A 27816-nucleotide genomic window follows, 5' to 3' on the forward strand; every position below is an offset into this window, starting at 1 on the left:
CTGGGTTGTTAGTATCTGAGATAAATGGCGCTCAAGCGTAGCATGGAATCGCTAATACACCATACCAAATTTCGTCAGACATGTCATGATGTAACACCTTTAAAAACCAACGCAGTTCTATACAGACTTTTGATGCAATAGCGATTACACAGTAAGTAACTAACTGAATATGTTTGTAGACTATATCTCCACTTCTACCATTCAGAGATGTTGAGCACATAAGTATATGTACTTCTTCAAAGTACTCAAGTAGCTTTTCGTAGGATATAGATGACACTGACAACACTCACCAAGACCACTGGTCCACTGAAAAAAGTACATTGTAGCAGTAAAGTCCTACTAAAGTACAAGAAGTAGTGATTTCCCAGTTAGTTAAAAAGTAAGTATTGCAGGTATAGTTTGATCGAAAAAGCGAAAAACTCTGAAATAGAAGTAGATGCAGTGTAAATAGGTAACACTTCATTGAGTATAGCGCAAGCAGGTCAAACCTATACTGGAGTACTCCAAAATGTACAAGTACTTCGCTAATGTAGTAAGCAGGCCGATATGAAGATATTCGTTGAGCTGAATGAACATAAAAATACTCCCGTGCCCCGAAATTTATGTATAATCTGAATTGTATTTTCTGGAGGGAAAGTATTATCTAGCGTATAATGAATGTTATTTATTTTTTGGAATATTAGTCCTAAATACACATAATAGAATATCTAAGGGAAGTATCGAAGTTTCATAATAAACATGAAAATACCTGGTGTCGTTGAGTTGAATAAACATAAAAAATATTCCCGCGCCCACCTAAACCTAACTCTCTAACTCCCCCTAATCCTACAACGAGGGGCGCGGGAATGTTCGATGTCGCTCGAGCATTTCATCTCCAACTTGACGTAAGGTTCTCTCTGCTTTCGTATTTACCTTAACGCATGAGCCGTCGAGTTCGTACATGATAAAATTCCTGGTTCTCATATACCTAGTACCCTCTGTTACACGGAGAACACTGTTTGAAATTCGAGAGAATGGTTGTAAAAGAAGTGTAATATGACGAAGCATATATTTTATTGAAGTTTATTTGAACTCATATGGAACAGATGAACTTAACCCCACCAAAAATTGACGTGTAAGCGTAAAGAAAAGGGTAGAAATGTAGTGTAGAGTAATCTGAACTTGAAGGCATTAATGTAGTATTCGTGTACCGAGGATAAATACAAGGAACGAACATTAATGATCAGAGGTATAATCTGTCGGCCATTTTAATTGAGGCGAAATGTGAACTCGCCGGCTGTATAGTCAGTGAATCGCGGCAACCACATATTTAAATCTAGCTTGGTAGAGTGAATAACTGTTATCGCTTAATGGGCGATGCGAATTCAGGAAGTTATAAAGGGTCAAATTTCATAATCGATGCCATATGGTATAACTCGAATGAGATGCGAAGACCTATCGTTGCGGCAAAGTTAATATGACGGCGAGCAGCGGACTTTTAATTTACCAAATTAATGCGACCTGTAGTTGCGTTTTTTTTTATATACATACGGGAATACATGACCTTTGGAATTATTGTTGAAATTAGTTCGGTAAGCTCACGTCAGAAAAACGACAATTGTATGTGATCCTAAATTCACACTCAATTTGAATCTCCATTCACGCGGGTGAAAAGCGCCGTGTGTTAGCGATCGTGGGGATGCGTTGTCACGGGTATTTGACATAGCACGTAGGAAAATGTGAATTATGATCTCACCTTTATAGGGGAGATACAATAATAGCCTGATCATTCGCGCGTTATTATCTGTGCTCTCCCGTATATACCGCATGATGGATGTTAATTCTCATCTGCTTTGTACAATTGATCGCTTGGTCAGTATGGTAAGCGTTTGCTCTGTAATTAATACTGTGCAGAAGTGCATTATGCGGTGCTTGGCGTTGGGTTGTGCTGTCAGGTGCTGATGAGGCGCGAGATTCGCGGCGGTGCGAGTTCTGAATTAGTTCAAGTAGTTTTGCTGAACGGACGTTTTCGACACTGGCTTGCTGGTTGGTGATGCAACATGATAACGAGATTACCATATGGATGGCCGCGTAGTGAAAACCCGCGTGAACCTACCACTTTTTGATCATGAAACTCGAGAACAATCCATCTAAGGTAAACACCCAGCTACGTATCTCGTGCGGCCGATATAAATATACAAGCGAAGATATATCTGACGTGATACTGTATCTATACCAAAGTAATGTGACCTGTAGTTGTATTTTGACCCTTTTAAAACTCCGCAATTTTGCAACTATTCGGTGAAAGAAAACATAAAGTTAACTCGACGTTGAATTTCAATAAATTCACCTCAGGAAAATCAACAATAGTCCGGGATTCTAAACTCGCACTAAATTCGGGTGATCAACGCCGTGTGTTAACAATCGTTGGCATATGATGTCGCATGTATTTGACACAGCGCGCAAGAATATATGTATTCTGGTTTCGCCCGTACAAAGAAGATACAAATTATTCGTGCGGTACTCTCTATGCTATAATCCAGTTTAGGAGAACCTCGAATGAATTTCGTGTGCGCATAATGAAACAACAGCGCCCGCTGGCGACCTAAAGAAATATATGAACAAAAGTCGCCCTTTTAATAAAAAAGGGGGGCTATTTGTGATGCGCTAGGTCGTCGCTTCGACCAATTATGGGCCAGCCAAGCTAAGGTCGTACAGGGTATGCCTCTGACGCCTAAAAATACTAGGATCCTGGAGTTCAAGCTAGGCTTCGCATGAAAACCCGAATTGAAGAATTCTTGTTGTTAGACGTTGTTGTGTGTGGGTTGCTGAGTAAGCTTGTAAAAGGACTGACAACCCAAAGGTAATGTATTTCTCTGAGTGGGGGAAAGGTGATTGCAGCGAGCGAGGTACTGCAATGTATTGGGTTGGCACAAAATCAAAAAGGGCGACCGATGTTTCTATCCAAATAAGGAGCCGAGGCCGAATCGTGACACTTAGTCATTTCTGCTCGTGCACGAAGTCGTTATAATGGGTCATTTATAATGATGAGGGAGATTAACTCGCACACGAAGCTGTGCCATTTTGGTAGCTGATAGAGCCGAAAACAATTAGTTAATGGCCGCGGCTGGAGCACGAACTGTGATTCATAAAAAGATTAAAAAGAAAATAACTCATCACGAACTGGGCCCGAAACTTATAGCCAGCTCTTGGCAGGGAAGACCTTGTTTGTTTTTGAAACAGAAATGCATATAAGCAGCCTCGAATCACCATCTATCCAGTCCAATTCGGACTCCAACGCGAAGCGGAGGAATTGAAGCTTAGACAGACCGCATCTACGCACGGACGAGGCTGGCATTGTTGCACCGAGGTTACGTCATCGAAGATCAGAGCGTATGTAAATTTAAGTTTATTCAGTATTTGATTCAAGATAAATGACCAATTAATTTGTCCTACACCCAGTTGGCAAAGTGTAGTGACTTTGCATCATCATGCAATCATGCATACTTCGAAAATTCAATTTGACTTGAATGATGACTTGACGGTACTTGGCTGGGATCGGGTCGAAATGTGTAATGTCTCAAGGTGACTCGTGACTCGAAGGTAGTGGTTTGATCTCCACACTGTTCTGAGGTCACAAGAGTTTATGGTTATAGCTATTCTGGAACACAGTGCAACTGTATAAAAAGTGCTAGTCGATTTGAATTCAAAGAAAGGGAACGCTGAAAGACAGAGAGGGTCCGAATTGTATGACAATTGCTAAAGAAAAGAAAAACTGACTTGTGGATGATATCAGCAGAGGTGGTCAAAGTAGTCAAAAAAGCTACTCAAGTAGAAGTAGGAGTAGCGACGGAAAAATCTACTCAAGTACAAGTAGAAGTACTTCTTCAATAAGCCACCTAAAACTACTAGAAGTAGAAGTAGAGAAAATGAGATCTACCTGAATAAGTACTAGAAGTAGAGGAAAACTACTTGAGTACTTCCAAAAAGTAGATGTACTTCGTGACTGACCACCTCTGGATATCAGTCATATTCTGTTGTAATTCGAATGGGTGATGACATATGAAATCCTTTGCAAATATTGCCGTTTGTTCTCAGACATGCGCGGTATATAGTCCTAGTTGCCATGGATGAAACAAAGAAGGCTACACCATATTAACACATTTTATCGATAGTATTCAAAACGGATCATGCTTGATGGTATTGATCCATGTCTGCGGAAACCCGCTCGAATAATCAATACGAAAAGTATGTAATTCATTTACGCGAAAATTTGAGTAGGACAGTTAGTATAGTTTAATTAAAGTCCAGAGATACTAATGTCTAGAGATATAAAAGCAGGAAATGACGAGTGCTTATGCCGCGTTTAGTCAATCAGTTTTAATAATATTTTCATCATTTCAAAACACCACGAAACTGCGATCCAGGGCAGTCGTACTAACTATCCTGCCGCGTGTAGTAATTGGCTGCGACAGATTTGGCGCGATGAAAGTGTCTAGTTGAAAGTGAGCCTGACTCCAGTCAAGATTTGAATTTGCCGAAAAACACTCTATTATTTCGTGTAAGCTTACATGGGCCGAACTAGGACCAAGAATTAGTGAGGATGAAAAATAATCACTAGCAGCGATAAAGTTTCCGTAGGGTATGTTGCGGCGTTGTAAATGTGTGGTATCGCAGTGCGTCAATAAATATGTGCCGTTCGCTGTGCATATTTATGCCGACAATAAGGCGGGTGCCTTTGTACCTAGATATTCCATGGTTTTGTCAGCATTTTAGAGCATTCTTGTTTAGTGTTTTTGAGGACAATTTACCTCGCTGACGTAAGATGAAACGCACTAACTCAAGAATAGCTTCAGAAATATACCCACTTGTCGCATTAAGTAATAACAAGGACAAAGTCAAATTGGATTTATTATTGGTACGGCAAGCAGGCGACTCGAACCAGGCTTGGACAACTAAATAATTCTAGTCGTCTAATCTCACGGAATTAGAGCGAAATGCCAGTAATATAATTTTAACATAATTTGAAAAAGCTGCGTAGCTCTAATTCTAATTTTAACATAATTTGAAAAAGCTGCGTAGCTCTAATTCTAATTTTAACATAATTTGAAAAAGCTGCGTAGCTCTAATTCTAATTTTAACATAATTTGAAAAAGCTGCGTAGCTCTAATTCTAATTTTAACATAATTTGGAAAAGCTGTGTAGCTCTAAATCTCACCAAATTCGGAAAAGCTGAAAATTTTCTAAAGTTGTCTGGGTATGACTCGAAATGAAAATATATTTACCTATATCTGAACGTCACAAGCGCTACTATTTCGGCAAGGTCAATACACTCAATACCATTCTGATCTCGACATCAATGCCCATGTGGAGACGCTGTAAATGGTCACGGAGCAGCGAGCCAGTTCGTTGGCTACTGTGTCCGTTTTGTGTTGTGATGTATATCGGGGCCTTGTGTTGATTTTACGACCTAGCGCTGAAGCGCCAGTATAGTTGCCGGCTATCTATCGCAAACATCGCAAATCGCAAACAACAATATCAGCGGATTTCAAATTGCTAATTCGATACCTTTGGTGCTAGACCTTGGAGAAGATCGATTAATATTCCAAAAGTTTAGGGCTACTATTGTGATTAATAAACATCGATACCTTGGTCACTAACTAGGATTAATACAGAAATATTATACAACCGGAATTACTAGGCCTATAACATTAGGAATACTTCAGGCCAGTACTGCTAATATAAAGACCTTAGAAAAGTAACCCATGGTTGAACTTATCCACACATTCGTTTTTCGAAACTGATGTGTCGATGATGGAATATGACACTAGCCTAAAACCCGCTTTGTCCGCGTATTCACTTTACGAAGTGAATGCGCCTGACGAACGCCATTTTGTCGCATTGCAATCATTACGCGTACGAACTATGAAAGTTTACTGTATTGGCAAAAATCAATCTGCAAAAGGGTATTTTCATGGGAGGGTTTACTATGACGTATTATTGCAACGTGACGCCTATCTTTCTTATGTTGTTCAAGTACTGCATTTACCTAATCTTTGACATTTACCGTCATATTGCTTTAAGATGACGCTAACATGTCTTAAATATAGGTATAAGTTATGAACATTTAATATGAGAATAGTTGGTTGTTACTGCAGTAATTTAATAGCGAGTACTACAACTGTAGGTATTAATAAGGCGTCATAACTGACCCCGCCCCTATACTAGTGTCAGGACCCTTCACCCCAACGGGACAAAATTTTGAAAATTTGATGTGTAATGGACCATAGGACAATAGAAACATGGGTGTTTAAAGACCTCTTGGGGTAAGGCATTGGAGCATATGTGAGTTCGAAATTCGCGATAAGCCTAGTCTATTGCCTATGAAAAACGATATATACGAATGAATAAAAAAGCTTAAGCACACCAATACTGGAAATTAAGGAATATAGCATGATTACAATTAGGATATTGGTTCACATATGACTATTATAAGTGAGATGGTATCATTTTGTGCTTATCTGGGACTGTGTCGTATGCATGTTAAGTGTTAGCTATACCATCAGTTTGCTTAACCGAAAATGGCGCCACCATTTTTTCATGTATGCGAGCTTTTACAGTGAGCCGAAGTATGACTGATATATGTATGCATATCTATGCCATGTATGATGTCCACATGAATTGTACACTCAGTTGTAGTATCCAATTATTGCATATAAAGACGACATCGGTGCGTCCGCTATAGTTTCGGCGAACTTGTGACTCTATGCCAAGTAAATCCGCCAGTCTGAAACAGAGCCCCAAACGAAGCATCCAGTAGCAGACTATATCCAGAAAACCGGACATTGACGGAGGCATTGTGGAAGGGTTTGACGTATTTTGAGATTGAAGGGTGATGTTCCGATGTCCCTCTGAAAAATCTTGACATGCTATTGATTGGGTCGGCTGCTTGCCGCAGTTGCAACGTATACAGAAATAAAGCAGTGCGATGAAATAGGAGTGACTGCTAACCGAAATTGCAATGTATACATAAATGAAGAAGCTCGATTAAATTTGCTGGAATCGCTCCATAAAGCCGATGAGCTAAAGATGGAAAGAGCCAAGAACATAGAGGTATTGCATTCGGAATATCGTTACAACGAACCCTCAACAAACCCCGCGTTCTGTTGGACTTGGAATGCCCGATCTCCGAATCGAAATCACGCAAGTAGGCTACTTGATGATCCTAAGTAGTAACGACTCAAACAAGGGGTCGGTTCCTGGACTAATTGCGGTTTGATATCTGCATCTGGAAGATTGGGGAACTCTTATAAACAAGGTGGTCGGCAAATTGGTCAACTTGAACTCTGTGTGGTATTGTTTTTTTGTGGCATCGATTGGCATATTTCTTGTATATTATATGCATGTATATTGTCGGCAGGAAATACCGTCACATTTATGGTGTAAACACACCTTGGAGTATTGAACTGTTATTAATCGTGCATGAATATGAATAGGTTAAATCTTGACTCGTGTAGTGATTGACGTATGTTCCGTGTGCCAACTTAACCGAGTTTTGCATAGATACTTCATTTCTGTCTGCATGATAATTATTGGAGTATGTTGGTTGTGTTAAGCCAAGGGGCTTGTCTATTGTATGAATAGTTTGAGCCGCTGGACCTACCAAGGTCACTGCTTCGTTCGATCAATCTACAACCAATGCTTCAATCAACGTCGACAAAACCGGGTTGTATAAGGGGTGTGGAAAAATGTGGAAAAGCCAGGAGATGGGGTTGAGCTCTGTGAAGTAAATCGAACCAAGTGTGGAATACTTGTATGGCAAGCGCCATGAAGCTACACTATAATCAAATGGAGGCACCAACTGGTCTTCTGGGGCTCAGCGTCATTTCTTGGCAATTTCAGTGGACGGGGGAGAGTCTGAAGACGAACACATCGATTACCTCCTTACTATCTGCGAACGCCAATCTATGAAAAGAAAAGATCGTCGAAGGATCACAACTGGGGTATTCTGCGCCGACACGGGAAGCGTCCTCAAATTGAAAAACGTCGTAGAAACCTAATACCCGCCAAGCTGGGAGGAGCGACAACCTATAGACATGAAACTACGTGATATAGGTGACTCCTCCCACGTTGACTCCTTAGTAATAATCAATTTCGACGGACTATCGGCTCCATTTGCGATCGAGGAAGGAGACCTCTCAATATTGTAGGTCTAAAATGGATTGATCATGTACAACAATTACCAAACATAGCGACTGAATTTGAATCTCCGCCTAATGCAAACGAAGGGTTGTCTTTAGTAACGCTTCATGACGGGATCTCGTGTGATCAACGGGACGGAACCAAAGTCGGAAGCAGTCTTCGCGACACTGTAACCGATGATGGGTTGATGGAAGCTGCAAACCAGATAAGCGTCGAGCCGGCACGTTGTCTGTGTCGCCGCAGGCCGTTGCCGCTGGCGCAAGTGTCGAGATGGTAATCACCACTGGCGCGAAATGTGTCGAGTTAGGAATCCCTGCTGGCACCAATCATAAATACGCCGATCTTACGACGGCAACTGTCTTACCTTCTTTCCCAAAAGGTCAAAAAAATATGGGAAATCCCTAGTGTTGGGTCAGGTAGCCCCTGCTGGCACTAGTCGAGAAAGTGTCGGGTCAGTTAGCACTGCTGGCACTAACTAAAGATGTGTCGAGTCAGGAATCCCTGACGGCACCAATAATGAAGACGTCGAGCGCGGAATCCCGGCTGACGTAAATAAGGACCTGCACGAGAAAACTGGTCCTGAAAGCTCTCGTGGATGCACTTGTCCGAATAACTGTAACAATTCGGCCCATAGATGCATGACGACAGCCACAGTTATGAGTAATTTCCCAAACAAAGCAGCTGTTACCGGCTAACCGGACACATGTCCGGTCATGACCGGCAAGGAGTCTGGGGATTTTAAGATGCACGTCTCCCCAGAAACGGGCCCCCGGCGGCGACTGAATCCGCCGGCGTGACGGTAGGCGTGGGCACACGCCGAGATCAGAGGTCAGATTGAATAGGTTGGGAATCCCCGCTGACAACGAAGAACCTCGCCCTTCTCTCCACCAACACCAAAACCCCGTTCATAACGAGATTCGCATTGGGCCAATAACTGGCCCAATTACTATGTAACCTTACAACAAGACACCAGTCCCAGCGTGAAGACGGAACTCGAAAGTCTCTGTGCACAATCGGTAGCACTGGCGAAACTGTCATACAAACCTCCTGACTTTTGACTGGCCTAGAAAAAATCGCCATCCCTGAAGGAGTCTTGACAGCCGTTTATGATCCATTTGCTTCCGAACTTGATAGCCTGCGGGGCCAACTCAGCGCCCCCCAATCCATGAAATACCAATGCGACATCGGACGTAAGGACCCATCGACTAAGCCTTTCGTTTCTGGCCCTTATAACCCGACGCGGGAGGGTCAGGCGAAGGCACTAAAGGAAGCAATAGATATAATACCTTATTTTGGTATTATTGAACAAGGTTTTGCCGAATGAAAATTGGCTATTTTTGTTGTTCATGAGAAAATAAATGAAAGACTACAAGACAAGGCGTGTCGCTTTCGATAGTAGCAAGACGGACGTCAGAGGTAAACCCCCATCCCTAGAAGTGTACATGATCGCTTACTACAGTCCGACGTGGGTAACTCCAGCGGCGAAAGACTATGATCCAAGCACTACAGCGCTGAAACATCTGCCACCCCTAACAAAACAATGGCGGATGAAAGCGAGGCTGGTGCAAGGAAGACGATCGAAATCGATGGCTAACAAAAAGGGGGAGTATAAAACTGTCAAACCAACTGATGCGACTTATGGGAAGCAACAGTTGCAAACTCTTCGCGCGTGAAACCAAACCTACGGAATGAAGAAAATCATTGGTGAAACACCAACAACGACGCGAGTGCATCCGGTCACCACTGCGAAGGCTCTGCAGAACACCACGGAAGACGGCAGGACCGACATCGGAACGGACTACCAAAACCCAGACCACAACCGCAAGGTAAGTACCGAAACAACTGTTTTGTATTCAACAGGAGACGACAAAGACGACTCGTCTTCGAAGAGTGTCGAACTAATGAATATTACCTTTGAGTCAACGATGGCTAACACATCGCCGCAGCCCGGGCAGAAAACCCGAAGTTTGGGAACACCCGCTCCTGAGTATTCCCGAATATCAAGAACCACCGTGGGGAAGACAACCACAGATTTCGTTGACCACAACTATACTCGATGGCTGCACGAACTGGTGATGATGGAAGGTGGATATAAGGTAAGTGGATTAAACTTGATCGATAGGATGATTATGGAAGGTGCGAAACTGATACCTACACTGAACCCGGTTGCTGTGATAATGATGGTAACCGGGTTGATAGCTCTGGTGATTGTGTTATGGGTAGGTTGTATAAGGTGTCGTCGACGTAGAACCTTAAGTCGTATGAGGAACACGAGGAGACGAAACGGAACAAGTCAATAGATGGCAATAAGAGTAATACGGAACACAACGGAGAATGACTAAATCTGAAGGTAAGAATGGGTGTTTAAGATTTAGATGTAAATACGGGATTTTCATAGTTTGTTATAGGGAAGTAATGAAGTGTAACGTTATAATTTTGGTAAATCGTTAAGAAAAATGGTGATAGGTATCATGCGTATAAAACAAATCCTTTGGCGCATCGTTTATGATGAGTCCCAAGCACTCCGTGTTTCACGTAATGGGCGTTAAAGGGAAAAACTGTGAGTCATGGTAAGATAGCTATGTAACGAAGCATAAATGAATGGCAGTGCATCGTTTATAATAGGTATCAAGTGAATTATTTTACGTAATGAGCGTAAACGGAAAAAAACTGAAACCTCGCAACTAGAAATCTGTTGAGTAATGAAATATCAATTCGAGAGAACAATAAAAAAAAAGGTTGACGTGTAAAAGTACTTAGTCAATAAAGTGATCACCATGAACGGGTAATGTTGGTGTATAGTGCACTAGTTCCAAATTCCTGGTCAAGGAATATGTTTCGGATATAATTTCATCCTTTTCTTCAGTGATCGAAGGTGCTGATACTCGTGATGATTCCATGGCTTGAGGAGAATAGCGAATCAAAGCTTATTTCGAGATCTAAGCTACTTTGGAAATGAGGATCCTAGGATTTGCTTAAGTTTCATCTATATCGTACAATGCGTTTTCGCGTTCCAGAATGACTTATGTCAATGAAAAATAGCAAAAATTATCTTTCAATCCTTGATCATGGTTTTGTTTTTGAAAGATGTCGCGATGTCGGTATAATATTTTCTAAAACTTAAACTAGGACGAAATCATGAATTTGTAGGACTTATGATTAACATATATTGTGCGCAGACAACTTTCTTACAAGAACTATGATATTCCTGTACTTGCGCGAATTACAAATGCGGTATTGTAAATTAGTATATAGCCTACTACACAAAATCCGGAGTCTAAAAGTTTTTATTACAGTTGAGAAAAAGTACTCGATACGCTATATTTGAATCTAAAAATATTGCTTGGGGCTGTCTAGGTGCTTGGTAAGAACGCAGTAAAGGCATTGAACAGCATCAGTTGCGGGATTACTCGCATCAATTACTAGGTACATAATAACGCAAGTTAACACAAGTTGGTTCGATCCTGAGCTTACGTGTACCAATTACTGTAGCTACATAATACAACAACTTAACACTTGTAAAACACGATATTTGGTCCCGGAGAACTGACGATATAGTTTCGAAGTCTCACTTCGTGGTATTACACTCATTTATCAGCAGTAAATTTCTAGTAAAGTACAATAAGTGATGATGTCCGAGCGGCTAAACAAGTAAGTATCGACTTCTTCCGAGTACTCAAGTACGTTTTTTACCTACATGCAGCAAATATTCTCAAGTGTTTATGATATTGTACTGCTTCAAATCCATTATAGTTTCAGAATTAAGCAGAAAATACCTGGAATACTGACGTTTTACTTAGTCGGAAATAGGTACTTAGTAGGTAAATACGTACTGGATGTGGGGTTGGAAGCCTAGACTAATAAGAGGAGCGTGATTGAAAATAGATGGAGGATCACTGGATTAAAGTTTACTGAATACCCCGCAATGTAAAATTAGTATATACTATACAAAATCCGAAGTATAGGTATGTGCTACGCTCCCGCAAAACAGATTCACGCAAATGTCGGTATAGAACTGCGTTAGTTTTAAAGTTGTTTAATCATGAAATGCGTAACAAAATTTAATATGGTACATTGTCATAATGTCTTACAACTGCGTACCGAGTTTCAAGGTGGGGGAGTCGATTATTAACATGGTAATTCCGTTTTAAAGTTGTCTATGTATACGTACGTGCTGCGTTACGGAAAACAGATTAAGCCAAAAGTCGGTATAGAACTGCGTTGGTTTTAAAGGTGTTACATCATGAAATGTCTGACGAAATTTGGTATGGTGTATTTTCATATTGTCCTACAACTGCGTACCAAGTTTCACGGTGGGGATTAGCGTGATAAAAGGTAGTTTTTCGCTCTTTTTTTATTTTTTCTTAAAATTAGTATTCATTTTACAAAAACGTCGTGTATAGGTAAAGTACTTGTACATTTCGTAGTGCTGAAGTATAAGTTTTTAAACTATTACCTAGCCAAAATTTTCAGAATATCAACTTTTGCGTGAAGTCTGTCTTGCATTTAGTTGTCGGCTCTGAAAGCAAGCAAAGTTTGTGGTATTTGCACAACATCGAAATTTGTACACATCACGCTTATCTTATATCGAAAACATAAGTTAGTTAACAATATTTCGAATCATGGGTATGAATAATTTTTAAAAACCTAAATATGCCGCATCCAAACTTAAGTCTGTCTTGCATTTAGTTGCCAGCTCTGAAAGCAAGCAAAGTTTGCGGTATTTGCGCAACATCGAAAATCGATAAAGTAGTCTAAAACCTAGTCACTTTTTACGTGGAGAGAGTACATAGCGAAGTACTTGTACATTTTGGAGTACTCAAGTATAGATTTGGCCTGCTTGCGCTATACTTAATGAATCATTCCTGTGTCATAAACACTTGAGTAGTTGGTGCGTGTAGACAAAAACCTACTTGAGTACATAATTTTTTATTTTTCATTGAAATTAGTATTCATTTTACAAAACGTCGTGTAAAGGTAAAGTACTTGTACATTTCGGACTACTCAAGTATAGGTGGAAGTACTTTTACATTTTGGAGTACTCAAGTATAGATTTGGCCTGCTTGCGCTATAATTCATGAATCATTCCTGTGTCATAAACACTTGAGTAGTTGGTGCGTGTAGACAAAAACCTACTTGAGTACATATTTTTTTATTTTTCATTGAAATTAGTATTCATTTTACAAAAACGTCGTGTAAAGGTAAAGTACTTGTACATTTCGGAGTACTCAAGTATAGGTTTTGCCAGCTTATTATATGCTCAGTATATTATATGTCAAGAAAGAATCGAGCGAAAGCGCTGTTTCACACCGTCTTGCGTCGGTCACGATTAGTTTTACTTTTCAACTAACTTGTTGTCTGTCGTTATATTCATTAGACTCGCTTTCATGCGGCTAATTTGTCCCTATCATTATAACGTCGGGGATCGCGTACCTGCCGCGAAGGTGTTCGTTTAATTATAGCAATCGTTATAACGCTGGGGTTCGCGTACAGATATCGAAAGTGTTTATATAATTAAAGCCCTGCAAATCGCACGCCTGCGGCTATAGTTCGTTCGATTATTTTCGCCTGGGGATTCGCGTATATGCTGCTAAGCTGTTACGACTTTAGAAAATTCTACAAGACTATTCGGAACGCGCACATGCGAGTGATTTGTTTCCGTAGCTACGAACTGGAGAATCGCTTGCCTGCGTCTAATAAAAATAAGTCGTAAAATGTGGAGGCTGCAGAGACCGTAACTTGTATACATAAAATCAAGTTTAAAAATATGGACGGATGAGTTATCTCTGACCAATAGAGTAATATAACCGCCTATAGTTTAGTGGGGTATTGCTATAATGTATATCCAAACAATCGTTGCAGACTCTGAATGTTACCTAGGTCCTTATCACAAAAAATCATGCATCAGAAGCGTAGAGATTCATATTATCAAGTCGCAGCGCTCAAAATCGCATTTTATATTAAGTATTAATTGATGATGTGTAGAATTTTGATATTAATAATATTATCCGGAGAATATAGCCTTGCATATACATCATAGTTTTCGCATTTATGTATAATCTGAATAGGAATTTAAATACATAGTCCTAAATACACATAATAGAAAATCTGACTAATATTATCAAGACGCATTTCACTAATACAAATATACATTGGATGTGGCAATGCCCGCGGCTGATGACGTAGCAGATGATGTGGCAATGGGCGGATGATGTGGCAATGTAGGCGTGGTAATTAAGGAGACGTGTTGTAACTTTTGCCTAAATCTGTTTTCGGTAGCGTGTACATATAGGGATTATTATTATCAAGTCGCATTTAAGTAATTAATTCTCACATAATAGAAAATCTGTCGATTCTAGCCAAGGTAAGTTTTGACGCGGCAATCATAAGTCGTAAAATGTGGAAACTGCAGAAACCGTAACTTGTACACATAAAATCAAGTCTCAAAAATATGGACGGATGATATTAGTCCTAAATACACATAATGGAATATCTGAGAAAAGTATCAAGATGCGGCAATCAATGCAGCGATGATATAGCAATGGATGGATGATGTGGCACTATAGGCGTGGCGCTTTATCATGTGGCACAGATGACGTAGCAGATGAATGTACCCTTAGGGTATGAAAATGGGCGTGGCAATTAGGATGACGTGGCGCTCTCTGATTGGCCTGCACGAAAAGTCGATACCATCACTACTCACGAGTAGCATACTTTCCTGGATTGTTAATCATTTTAGTGGAATTTTACCAGCAAACATTCATAAAAATAACCGAATGCAGCAGAATCAAATTCATTATCTAAGGATATACCAGTTTACTTACGAAACACCGCGATGCTTACCAGTATTTTAAACAACTAATGCATTTCCAGAAGGTGCCAATTGCAATACATACTACCTGCACATTAGGGCATTTTTCATATTCTTTCCATCAGGGCAACCCAGGCTTGATGAGTCCCTGATTCGTGGCGTGCCAGGCGGCTCTTTTTTTTACTGGTCAAATCCAAATGCTGCTCCTAGAAAATACGATACATACCAAAGGAAAATTGTAAATTTGATGCAGAAGTAGATATAAATATTCCACACAGGTAGGTTACAGAAGCGCAGGAGAGGTGCTCAGCCCCCCAGGCCAAGAACCACTGACCTAACCCATTATAGTTCAGTAAGCAATAGTTAAAGTACAAGTTACACGAGCTCATTACGTTCAACTACATCTCTGTTCAGTGTTCAGTGTACACAGTTCAGGGTACACTGTACAGTGTACACAGATGAAGCCTTTTTCAGCTCATATCGAATAGCCCGTAAGCTACTCTGCGAGATAGTTCGTGAGAAAAGTAGGACTGCAAAAACCAGCAAATTACATAATCAATGGTGACATATAAAATGAATAAATAGGGTTACATAATCACATGTATCCATGGGTTCTTGAGACAAAGGTCTGTATCGCATAAGATGACTGTGCGTTGACTGTGCGTTGACCCGTTACGAACGACTCCTCACGTCACTGTCAACATTGTCTGATAGCGCAGGCACGGTAAACCCAGGGGGCTCTTTTCAAAGAGTGGACATCAGTTGAACGAATTTGAGGATCAATCCAAGACTATTGAAAAGAAATATTTGTTGCCAAAATTCGCAATACAAATGAACTGCTCAGTAATCGCGCAGATATCATACTGGATACAGTTGTTTTTTTCTGCAATAAGTTGTACGTGACAGAAGGGTGTCTTTCATAGAATAATTAAGTAATGGAATGGAAAGTTGCACATGACGTTACCACCAATTTAGTATACTTCCTGGATTGTTAACAATTTTTGTGAAATTTTATCAGCTAACATTCATAAAAATCTTTATCACAAAGATAACCGATTGCAACAGAATCAAATTCATTCTCTAAGGATATACCAGTTCACTTACAAAACACCGTGATGCTTACCAGTATTCGATACAGCAAATGCATTTCAAAAAGGTGCAAGTTCAATACATACTACCTGCAAAATAGAGTTTAGTTCAGTTACCGTATCACAATAAACTCAGAAAAGTCAAATTTGGGGATTGGGCAAAACAAATACTACCCCTTGTGATCCATGGTTTGTTGAAAAGATTGTTTGTTTGGCTGTGCTATTATTGGGGCGATTTTTTGGACCTAAAAAGGTAAGATTTTGACTAAAAAATTCAAATTCACACATATTTTGATGATGAAAAACTTAATTTTGACCCCATGTACTTAAATTAGGGGTTTCTCACATAGTGTTAGAATTGTATTACCGGAATTTATCTTCATTGCAGGCTGGAGCTGTCTGTTCTTCCGAAGTAATTTGACCTGAAAAAATCCTTTAGCATGAAAATTGACAAATTTTTACATGAAAAAGAACTTATTTTATCGAAATCTGGACCCATGAATAATTCTAGTATTAGTTACATCTCGTATTATGGTAGAAATAATTAAAAATTTGTTGTAGTACAACGAAAGATACTTTCCTACATTTTCGGGTAGAAAGTGTCTGTCCTAACTAAGTAGCTTGGCAAGAATGAAGAAAGGACGTTCACCAGCTGCAGTTGTTGGCCGGCAACACTGAAGTTGTGCGTACACTGCACTCTCTCTCTCATTATGACAAAGTTGTCTACATCGCAATTTTTCATCATACGGTTTCTAATAGAAAAACCAATGCCCACGCAGTGTTGCTTCAGTTAGGATAGTGCAATAGGCTACGTTGAGTATTTGTTTCATTTGACAGTTTATGATTCACAATGAGCAGACGATGGTCCGTCTACAACGGTAGGACTATAAAGTAGGCCACAAGATGTAAATTGTAAAATGATAAGTTCACCGACAGTGCAATCATCTATGATACAAACGAAATGCAAGTTGCCAACAAAAGTTTGATTTTGTAAAGAATTTTGGCAATTTTTGACCTAACGGTACAATTTTGACAAAATTTTGACCTATTTTGACATGTCAAAAAAAATCGCTTTAGTTAACACCCTACCACTTGGAATAAACAGTACAGTGTAAAAGGTGTTGCAGTTGAAAAACAATGAAAACCGTTGCATGACTGTCATACCGGCAGTCAATTGCTGACGTTGCAGTACTTGTCCACAATGGACCACAATATCGCCTACATATGGATATTTCAGTGTGGATAGAGAGAACATCCCTCTATATATGTCAAAAAAGTTACTGCTATAGCAGCTTCCCATTAGTACCGTAGTACTGGACCTGGTCGCAGCCTGGTATATTATCAGATTCGAAGCTCGATCATCCAGCAATAAGATCAGACGAATCATATACTACAAAACATCTAAAGAACATTCATATGAATAAGGGATATCTGTAGCCTACTAAAACATCTAAAACAAACGACCTTACTGCAATGTCAAAACAAGTTCATTTTATGACTATTCTCACATTACATATATTCAATAACATTTACCGCATTTCCATACCTTACAGTACATGGATGTTATGATCCTTTACGCTTCAGGTAGCAGAAACTGCTTCAATATATCCATTTCGCCAAGTTTTTTCGAGTACCCTACTCCCCGCCTGTAGCCTGACGAACCACCAATTCAAATCCGAACTGAAATCGAGCGCGCTTTACCGTAACGAAGGTGGTGACCCCTCTGCGTCACAGGGAAATATGTATATTTCATTGAAATATTACTCTTAAACTTAGTGTTGGGTCAAGTGAGTAATATTATTTGACATATACCATGATTTAATGTGATCTCCAAACGTACCGATAGTTTTTGAATGCGAAATTGATGATAAATTACTAAGTATAAATTTTCTTGAAAATAAGCCGCAGTGGCGAAGTGTTACATGTAAACGGAGAAATACGCAGAAGCGTTGCGACGATAATGGCCCAATGCGTTTATATGACCAAAAAGTGTGTATGTACGCAGAAAAAAGTGTTATGAAGTGTTCAATACGACCTTGCGGATTTACAGTGCACCATAAACGGTTGCAGATCAGGCGTTCCATAATTTTGCACAGATCGCTTGTGAGAGAGATAGGTCTATACGAGGCTGCCTCGGTCGGTATTTTTCCCTTTTTTAATATCGGGACCACTAAAGAGTGTTTCCATGATGGTGGACACTCTCCTTCAGACCAGATGTTGTTCAGTGCTTGCAAAAGTATACGCATGCACGGTGGAGGAAGATGCTCTATCATTGCGTGACAGATTTTATCACTTCCGGGTGCAGCACCCTTACGCTGACGCACAACCCTCATTAGTTCCTCCATCGTGAAAGGAGAATTAAATTCATTGCTGTGGGTAGTTTCTTGTAGAATCGGTGGTAGATTCTCAGATTCGAACGTTGCTCGCCTGGTCTTGAACGACTCTTCCAGACGTCAATTTCCACAAACTGAGGCGAAGTGACTAGCAAGCTCATTAGCTATTTGTTTCCTGTCGGTAGCTACGTCTCGACCGCATTTAAGTGAGTTGATGCTGTTCCATGTCCGATTTCCTGACATCGATCGAATAACGTGCCAGATCTTTGATACACTTGCGGTTCGATCGAGCGAGCTGCAAAAAGCGGTTCGATCGAGCGAGCTGCAAAACGACTGCCAATAGTTTCTTTTGGCGATTTGAATCGTCTTTCTAGTGGCGGCGCGGCGACGTTTAAAGTTGACAACGTCGTGCATATCAAATGTACGCTTCATTTTAAGGAACGCTGCCCGTTTTAGCCTGACTGCTTTAGCGCACTCCGAGTTCCACCAGGGGACGCTTGGTTTTCTGAACGGTTTGGTTAGTGGGATGCTAGCGCTAGCTGCAACATTTATGTGTCGCGAAAGTTCGTCGATCGAAGTCGGGGACTCTTCTCTTTCGGAGACCAACATTTGCTCACACATCCGACTGAAATTGCCCCAATTTGCTTTCTTCAGCGACCAGGACCTGTGGAAATCGTCTGTATGGCCGATTGCGTGATCAAGATGACTCAATACCACGTAATGGTCGCTGCCAAAAAGATTTTCCGTGACTATGGTCGTTACTTTCGCTGCCAGGCATTTTGAGGTCAAGACCAGATCCAATAATGAGGTGCGACCCGGATTCGGGAGAGATAGGTCTATTCTAGTTGGCGACGTCGTGTTCAACACGACCATATCGTTCATATCGATGAAGTGATGGAGATGTCTTCCACACGTGTTCATAGAGTTGCTTCCCCAGAGGGGATGGTGGGCATTGAAATCCCCGGTCAATATAAATTTGGGGCCGAGGTAGGTAAAGCATCTATGCATCAGCGAACGAGAGATGTTTCTATTCGGAGGGATATAGACGTTCATGATTGTCAGACCTTGGATGTTCAGTGCTTGTGCCTCTATTGGGCTTACCTGTTCTATTGGTAATTCAACGTACGATATACCGTTTCTAATAAAAAAGCATGTGCCCCCGCCGTGTATGTTCCGGTCTTTTCTTAATATGGTGTATCCGTGAATTTTCGGAGAATATTTAGTGACAAGATGGGTCTCCTGTAGCGCAATCAGATCTGGTTTCTCATGCATATCAACAATATATTTTTTCAGCTCGTTCAATTTTCGATAAATTCCGCGGCAGTTCCATTGCAAGATTTTCAACTTGTCGAATTTTGATGGTTAAAGTCACGTTGTGTGAGGTCCATGCCGATGTAACGTTGTGTCAGGTTCATGGGTGATGTGGTTTCTATTGCAGACGTGGCGGTGGCAACTGCGGAGTCCGCATCGTTCGCTTGTCGCTCAGCGACGGCGTTGGAAGAGTTGAGTATAGAAACTCCCAGCTTTGATTTGGCAGACTGTGTAACGATTGCTTCGATGTCAATTTCTCTATTTTCCGTGACACACATCAATGCGTTTTTTATAACTTCCTCAATAAATAGAAAGAAATCTGATGTGACGATTGTGATTTGTTCTGGATGACTGGTAGATTGTGAAGGAGTTTTTGTGACCTGGCTGTGTCCGGGTTGGGGCACGAAAGTGTTGCTGTGCGGCGTTACGTTAGCGCTGCGTGTCGGAAAGTTCATTTGCGGATGAATATGTGTCGGCGAAGGAGCTAAGACTGGGAATTCGTTATACGACCTTACATCAGGAGGTGTCGAGTTTTGCATGATTTGGTTTCTGGCTTCCCAATAATTGATTCCTTAATTAGCTGCTAGCGAGTTGATCTGCCTTTCCTGTCTGTATCGCTTGCAACCTCCATAGCCCGCAGAATGAGATTCACCACAGTTGACGCATCTAGGTAGATTAGTACAATCTTTGTAATTATGACGATCTCCGCACTTGGCACATCTGTAAGCACTTCGGCAAAATTTCGACCTGTGACCGTACCGATTACAATTGAAACACCTTAAAGGTGGTGGGTTGTACGTCCTGGTCCGAAAGAGCATGAAACCGATTTTTACTACGGTAGGAATGATTGCTGACGCGAAACAAATCAAAACGGATCGACTCAGTACCGTATCACCATTGGATTTATAGGAAAACCGACGTACAAATACAACGTTTTGGTTAGAAAGTTCCTCTTTAATGTCGTTATCGGTTAAGTCTAGAGGTACATCAGTTATGACAGCGCGCACTTCTGGGGTTTTCGTCTTGTATAATTCAGTTTTGACTTCTATTGGTTTTGCCCCAGTACCAAGGTTATTACAAGCTAATAGTCTTGTCACCTGGTCGTAGTTGTTACATAATACGCTCAAATCTCCGGATGGAAGAATCCTGACCTCCTTATATGCACCACCTAATACTTGATGAAGGCTTTTGTTGACAAGAATAGGATTATAAGAGCGAATCTGTTTAGTCACACCTGTCACTATGACCGACTGATTTCCACCGACCGAGTTACTAGATGCAGCCTCTTTAGAAACAGGCCCAGAGAGGTCCTCTTCAGCGGAGCGCTTATGCGCCCCGTTTTTACCTGACATTAAGGCTCCCTATCTACTATAGTATTACTATACAGTATACAAGCAAGAGGATAATACAAAATTAGAGCGACTACACCTGAAACGAAGTCTCCCAGACTGATCTCTCTTTTGTGTTCGCGAGGATGCTAATCTCCTTGATTGCTGCACGTCCGTCCTCGTCGGAGCTCACCACGAGAATGACGATACCAACGTAAAATGCACGAACATAAGAATTAGTAAACGTGAATAAAAAAATATGGTGGACCGTAAAAATGCCATATTTTGTAGCTTTACTTCCGGAAATTAAAGGCATTACTACACTTGCTCTTATACTTCAACATGTATGTTATCCAGACAAAAGAAATGATGTTAATTATAACTCAAAGTATATGATAGGCTACTGATGGGAATTAAAAGTGAAATATAAATACTACTTCTAAAAGTGGAACATGTATTTCATGCCTTCAGTCCAGAAAGTTTCAAGGGTGGTGTGCTAAAACAGCTCTAAAACTAAAAAAAAGTCGGAGTCCACGTTTCCAGATTAGGACACGCCATGGACATGCTAGATTACGATATGACAAGTAAATGCTACATTGCGAAACATCAGTTTCAAACGTTATGATGAGCCATATATACTGCGATGAATTATTTCATATTGGCGAAGGGCGACAATGTGGTGTAAACGGAACCACGCCAACCCACGACTTAAATTATATTCACCGATACTTTCGTGAAATCATACTGGTTACTCCGTATCCACTGCGCGCGAAGCGCCACGAAAATTCTTGGCTTTACTCAACTTTTGTGAAAATTAAATGTTGATACTCCGTGAAAACAGCCCCGAAATTTCTCAGGCTATCTTCCTGATTGGAAGATTGAACTACTTCTACTTGACAAACTGAAAATAGCGAAAAGTAAGTAAGTAGATCACAAAATATTACGAAGTAGAAGTAGAAGTAGCAAAAATCAGATCTGCTTGAGTAAGTACCAGAAGTAGAGGAAAACTACTTGAGTACTTCGAAAAAGTAGAAGTACTTCGTTACTGACCACCTCTGGCTACTCGAGTATTCGATTCCAATCAGACAACTAGAATTACCTATAGTTGCCCAAACTGCTTTCTTTACAATCGCATCAGGTCATGTTAATATTGATTGAATAACTGACGACAACATTAGAGTTCTTCATAGTCCATGATCTATTCATGCGCAGTATATAAGTAAAAAAGCTACGATTTACTTCCTACTAAGTGAAATATTTCGGGTGCAAATAAAATAATTTAGATGTTTTAAGCAAGGGGTATAAGTGTTTTCTAAACTAGAGTCAATCTGGCGAAACTAATAGGATATTCGTAATCAGCAACCTTGAAAACACCAGAAACGACTCTCAGATGTTTTGCCGAAATATTTTTATTATACTTTGTTGACCAGTGATAATCGCTATTGAGGCTATTGATGAGCTTGACTGTTGCACCACCAATCACACGTCCGTAGCCGCCAGTACTAACCTGCGTCCACTACCAACCGGTGAGTTATTTTTGTCCTTTTTCTTTTGTTGCAATATTCAATATTTGAAAATATGGTTGGCGGTACTAAACTTGAGTATTGCGAGTTAATAAATTCTTTACTGCAATGAATGTAGTTGTGAAAGCAATACTCAATATTCAATATGTACCCTGAACCCATGCCGTATGATCAGCTGCTTTTGTAGTTCACCATAGAAATAGGTCCTCGTAGATGATGAGTTTTTCCGATCGGTTCTCGGTAATTTCAAGAATTCGGATCGGAATCGAGCCAGAGAATTTGTCGATCCACCTCTCACTAGGCTCTCTAGGTGACTGCGTACCTCATATGTGCATATTCTAATTTTCCAACCATCATTTGGATTAAGAGGTTGTTTGATTTCGCGTAGTGGTATAATCAGGGTTGTAATCAAGTCACAAGGTTCCGAGTCGCAAGTCAATCTCACTTTATAGTTTTGACTCGAGTCAAGTTGAGTCATTTTCAATTCATCCTGAATCAAGCCGAGTCCAATTCAGCTAGTAGAGGGCCAGTCCGAGTCATCGTGTTTTGACTTGAGTCCGAGTGCAAGTTCACTGTTCAGTTTTCACTTCAATCCGGTTAAACCCATTTTAACTTTACTCGAGTGATATAGAATGACTCGCATTCATAATATAGTATTCTCCTCGGTCTTAATAGTTTCTTGTCCTATTTTCCAAGTATCAGGACTGATAAACGACATACCAATAATCTGGTAACTTTACTATTCTTCGAAGTTACAATGAAATGTCTGTCTTGGCCTTCCTAGTCTCGAGTCATGCACAATGACTAAAGTACGCTACAAGTCGAGTCAACACAAAATTGACACGAGCCGAGTTAGTCGAGTCACCAAGAAATCGCAGCACAAGTACAAGTCGACAGCTTCGGAATGAAAATGAAGAACGTCGGCCTGGTGCAGATGACCAGCACAGTGGTCGATAAACACCATAAATACCACAAACAAACAAACGTGATACCTCCAAACCTTGCTGTGAATGTGGGCTACATTAGCTATACTCCCTTGACAGTTGGACGATGTTATTAGCACGAATGAATGCAATTTTATCCCATGTTATATTACCAAAGAATAGTATTTTGACTTGAAATCTGCGCAAGTAACCTTGTGATAGAATGACTTGAACCACGTTCGCTACAATTGGCATTGGCATCATATCTAGTCCATATACAACGGCAAATTATCTTGCATGCGGTATGCAAAGCTTCACCATGAATTGAATTGTATTGAATGTAGGTTGTACAGCGCTCCTTTCCTCGCTGATTTATATACACAATATCAACGCGATACACGTTGGAACCTTGCATTAACCTCATCTGGTTCGGATGTTGTACGTCCTGACGTTACAGAGTAGCATTCTTATGCGGCGTCGACGGTCCGCATTACCTGCGTACGAAAGCCCATTTTGCCATGCACACCATTGATCTTGCAACCATACATAGGCCTATACTTGTCAGTGTATTTTCACGAATTTTCATTGAAACGTCAATTTATAAAAACAGATTGATGCAGTTCGATTATTGGCGATTTACCACGCGTCGTACATGACGCCTGGAAATTTTACACTAATAAAATTTATTGCGGATTGTAAAAGTAAATGACAACCCTGCTCGCCAGAGCAAAATCATTAACATCGCAGTTCTTAATACGAAGATTTCGTACACTTGCAACTTGGTAACAAAATCACGTTCATGCATTAGAATTAGCTACAGTTTAACTAACTTCGATCGGCTTTTTAACTTGAAGTAAAATAATAAAATCATCCAATACGTCTGCAGGTCTACAGCAATCGGGTTATGCATGGAACAAAAACAACATGATTGTCCTCATCGTAGTATGCAGGTCTCGGTACTTTCATAATCTCCTCATCTCGGGCCTTTTCTTTGTCTCCTCCGAATAGGTTTGTTCCAAAGCGACCTTGGTCGATGAGTCTGCGCAAGAGACGTAAGTGATTAAATGAAGGACGCAAGGTTAAGTTTAAAGAGGGTTGTAACTAAGTCACAAGGTTACGAGTGACGAGTCAATCTTACTTTTATAGTTTCAACTCGGGTCATTTTCAATTCACCACAACGACAAATCTGAGTTCAAGTCAGGAAGCAACGGGTCGAGTCCTAATCGCGGTGCTGTCTCATAGTGACTGTTGATTACTCTTCGGATCATGTTCCACTCATTTTTCACAACTTTTCTTAGGTGAAATGAATGCCTCACCTTCATAATATACTAATTTTTCTCACCCTTAAACAGAGATGGTCAGTAAGGAAGTACTTCTTAACTTGCCGAAGTACTCTAATAGGTTTCGCCTTCTTGCATTATTTCCTCAGGCGATTATGATTTTATTATAGAAATTAAACATTGAACGGCAACGACCGATTTCGCAGCTTCGTTCCGCTTCGCCGGGGCTGGAGTGGAGAATTGTTTTGCGTAAGCGACTGTAGGATTTCTGGCAATCCAAAAGCTATCTTCCCTAGCGCAGAAATTACTGAATCTGGTCTTGATCGAAAACTACTGTTGCACTGATTCCGAAAATATAAAGTAAAATAATTATCAGGCACTGATCCACCTAGAATCCGTCCTCCAAGTCTGAAATATCGGCAATGTTCGAACAATCGGAGAGTCGCAACGGGTCAATAAACCATGGTCATTGTGTTGCGGTTACCCGATTGTTCTAAACAATGCCGATATTTCAGACTTGGAGGACAGATTCTAGGTGGATCAGGGCCTGATCAATATTTTAATGTATATTTTCGGAATCGGTACAACAGTAGCTCTTGATCAAGACCAGATTTAATAATTTCTGCGCTCGGGAAGATCGTTTTTGGATTGCCAGAAATCCTACAGTCGCTTACGCAAAACGATTCTCTACTCCAGCCCCGGCGAAGCAGAACGAAGCTGCAAAATCGGTCGTCGCCGTTCCATGTTTAATTTCTATAATTTTATTCTACTGCCGTTTACAGTTTATTAGGCTGAACTGGCCATGTAAAACTTACATTTAACGTACTTTGAAATCTATTTGTACCCGAGTGTGGAAATACGTCGCTACTTGTACTTCTGCTTGAGTGCCAACGATGACTACTTTAACTACTTAATAGGTTTGTTCAAACAGATAAAAGGACGATTTCAAGCCGATTTCTCTCGAGTCATACCACTTGATCTAATCGTGCGCAATGATTCGAGTTAATGTCGAGTAGAGCTGTTCAATAAAAAAAACTTTTCCTTCAGATTTCACTGGCAATGTGATAAAATTGTTATGTTGGTTAAAACAACGCTGGACACCAAATTTTGCTCAATAACAACCAGTAGAAGCGAGATTCTTGCAGTAGAAAGTTTTGAATTTATTATTAAAAAATGAATTAAAATATCATAATTTTTCTATCAACCCTATAAAATTGTTAGTTTGTCAGAAAAGATGATGCATATCAAATTTGACTCAATTCCAACCACTAGAAGCGAAGTTATTGCAGTAGAAAAATTTCTACTTCCATGATTTTATAATGAATAATGAAGAGTTAACCACCGTAAATACTATTTTATTCAAATCCAAATTTTTCTACTGCAATAACTTCGCTTTTGGTGTGCATCATCGATGGCCTAACAATTTTAAGAAGTTGACGGAAAAATTTTGAAATTTTATATTTTTATTGTTTAATGGTAAATTCAAAACTTTCTACTGCAAGAATCTCGTTTCTACTTGTTGGAATTGAGCCAAAGTTGGTGTGCACCGTTGTTTTCACCGATCTAACAATTTTATCCCAGTTTTTTAACTGCCATGTCGAGTCAATATACAAAGTAAATCGAGTCGAGTCGAGTAATGTCCCATATTTAGAAGAACAACTGGAGCCAAGTCGAGTCACCGAAAAAATGCGACTCGAATTATTACAATCTTGATTTGATCAATACATCCACCATTGCTTTGGATCTAGTGTAAATTTGTGGATAACAACGAAGGAAACTTACTTTTCGCTTTTTTTGATATAAATGGCACGCGTTGCACTCGTATTTCCCATGTGCTTGATTCCGTCGCCATAGCGGCGTATCGTTGGTTTTGCAAATCGCACAGAGTCGTTCTTTCGGCATCTAAAGATATAGAAGAAGCAATTCGTAGGTGGATGAGAAAACCAAGAAGCAATACCAACATACATTGTTCACTGTATGCCTTCCAGAGCATGCGCCGCCTTTCGGATCCACTCTGCTGCCCAATGATGGAGCCCGTGATTGCACCACATCGATAGGTTGATTAGGATACGGCGCAAACATATATCCGGGGTAATTCATAGGAATAGGTGGTTCTTCATATAGCGTGTTTGCGGTCGGCCAACCGTCTGACAGTGTGTTGCTGTTGTATGAATCGGGAGGTACGCCAACATGTAGGCCGACATTATAACCAGGTGCTTGATGTGTTTGGTCGCTTTGGTTCCAGGGGTAGGAGAGTTCGCCTTGCGACTTCATAGCGTCAGGCATGCCGGGGTAGATGTAATGATCGTAGGTAAACGGGTTAGCGTATCCTGTATTGAGCACTGTGAATGCCGGTATCATCGATCTTTCGTGATAGTGCCGGGGAGATTCGAACTTCAAATAATCTGGAGCTTCCACGCTCCAATTCGAGCCGACCGTTGGTGTCGCGTTAATTGGCGATGCCTGTTCTGATCGCTCACCATCTGACGACGATAACGGAAATCCCATTGCAGATGAACATACCGAAAACCTCATTGCCGATGACATAATTCTGTATTATATTTTACAATAATATAGATCTGTTGAAATAAAAATATTTTCTACAATAAAATACGCCATAAGTGAAGTGAACGCGTTTAAACTAGCTGAACTAATCGCAATTGAATCAAGCTCTAATTTTAATCAAGGTCGATGCTATAAATATATCTATGTTAGTCATCTGAGTAGTACTTCCAGCTGTTTGTCAAGGAATCTGGGATGCAGATTGACGGCAGGCTGCATGCTGGAATGTTTGGTACGCAATCGTATTCAGTCTAGAATCAGTTCACCTGTATTAGCCTATACCACCTATCTACTGACGCACAGGAATTGTAATGTTGTAATATATACAATTTATACATTCCCTGTGTGCCCAGACTCATTTTTGTCTGCTGGTTCTACCACAAAAGTCAAATTTCTTAGACGGTTCTGATAGAAACCTGTAATTCGGACGGGTTCGCTGATCTCATAAAGTTTCGTGCGACAGTTGTATTAAACAA

The 27816-nt window shown here is 40.5% G+C and overlaps 1 protein-coding gene and 1 long non-coding RNA gene across 2 annotated transcripts in view; both read right to left on the reverse strand.

Moving 5' to 3' along the window:
- Positions 1-17798, reverse strand: part of LOC145452376 (uncharacterized) — a 35160-nt gene extending 17362 nt beyond the window's left edge. The window contains exons 1-2 of the long non-coding RNA XR_013919328.1: positions 16116-17798; positions 15081-15782 (exon numbers count right to left, since the gene is read on the reverse strand). This is a non-coding gene — a long non-coding RNA (uncharacterized LOC145452376). The remainder of the gene's footprint in view (positions 1-15080; positions 15783-16115) is intronic.
- A 6242-nt stretch (positions 17799-24040) lies between these two features.
- On the reverse strand, positions 24041-27353 carry LOC145451641 (GATA-binding factor 6-A-like). The gene is made up of 3 exons (XM_080329849.1): positions 26744-27353; positions 26561-26680; positions 24041-24537 (listed from the first exon to the last, which is right to left on the reverse strand). The coding sequence occupies exons 1-3, from the start codon at positions 27323-27325 to the stop codon at positions 24472-24474; spliced, it is 768 nt and encodes a 255-aa protein (XP_080185975.1). The 5' UTR covers positions 27326-27353; the 3' UTR covers positions 24041-24471.
- Positions 27354-27816: the final 463 nt, after the last annotated feature.

Source organism: Botryllus schlosseri, chromosome 12, assembly GCF_051294905.1.
Source record: "Botryllus schlosseri isolate E-star chromosome 12, Bs_hap1, whole genome shotgun sequence".
Taxonomy (NCBI): Eukaryota; Metazoa; Chordata; class Ascidiacea; order Stolidobranchia; family Styelidae; genus Botryllus; species Botryllus schlosseri.

Coding starts and splice junctions, on each gene's coding strand:
- LOC145451641 (XM_080329849.1), bottom strand. CDS start 27,325: ATGTCATCGGCAATGAGGTTTTCGGTATGTTCATCTGCAATGGGATTT. Junction 26,681..26,743: donor GAAGGCATACAGTGAACAAT/GTATGTTGGTAT, acceptor CTATATCTTTAG/ATGCCGAAAGAACGACTCTG. Junction 24,538..26,560: donor TATATCAAAAAAAGCGAAAA/GTAAGTTTCCTT, acceptor TCTCTTGCGCAG/ACTCATCGACCAAGGTCGCT.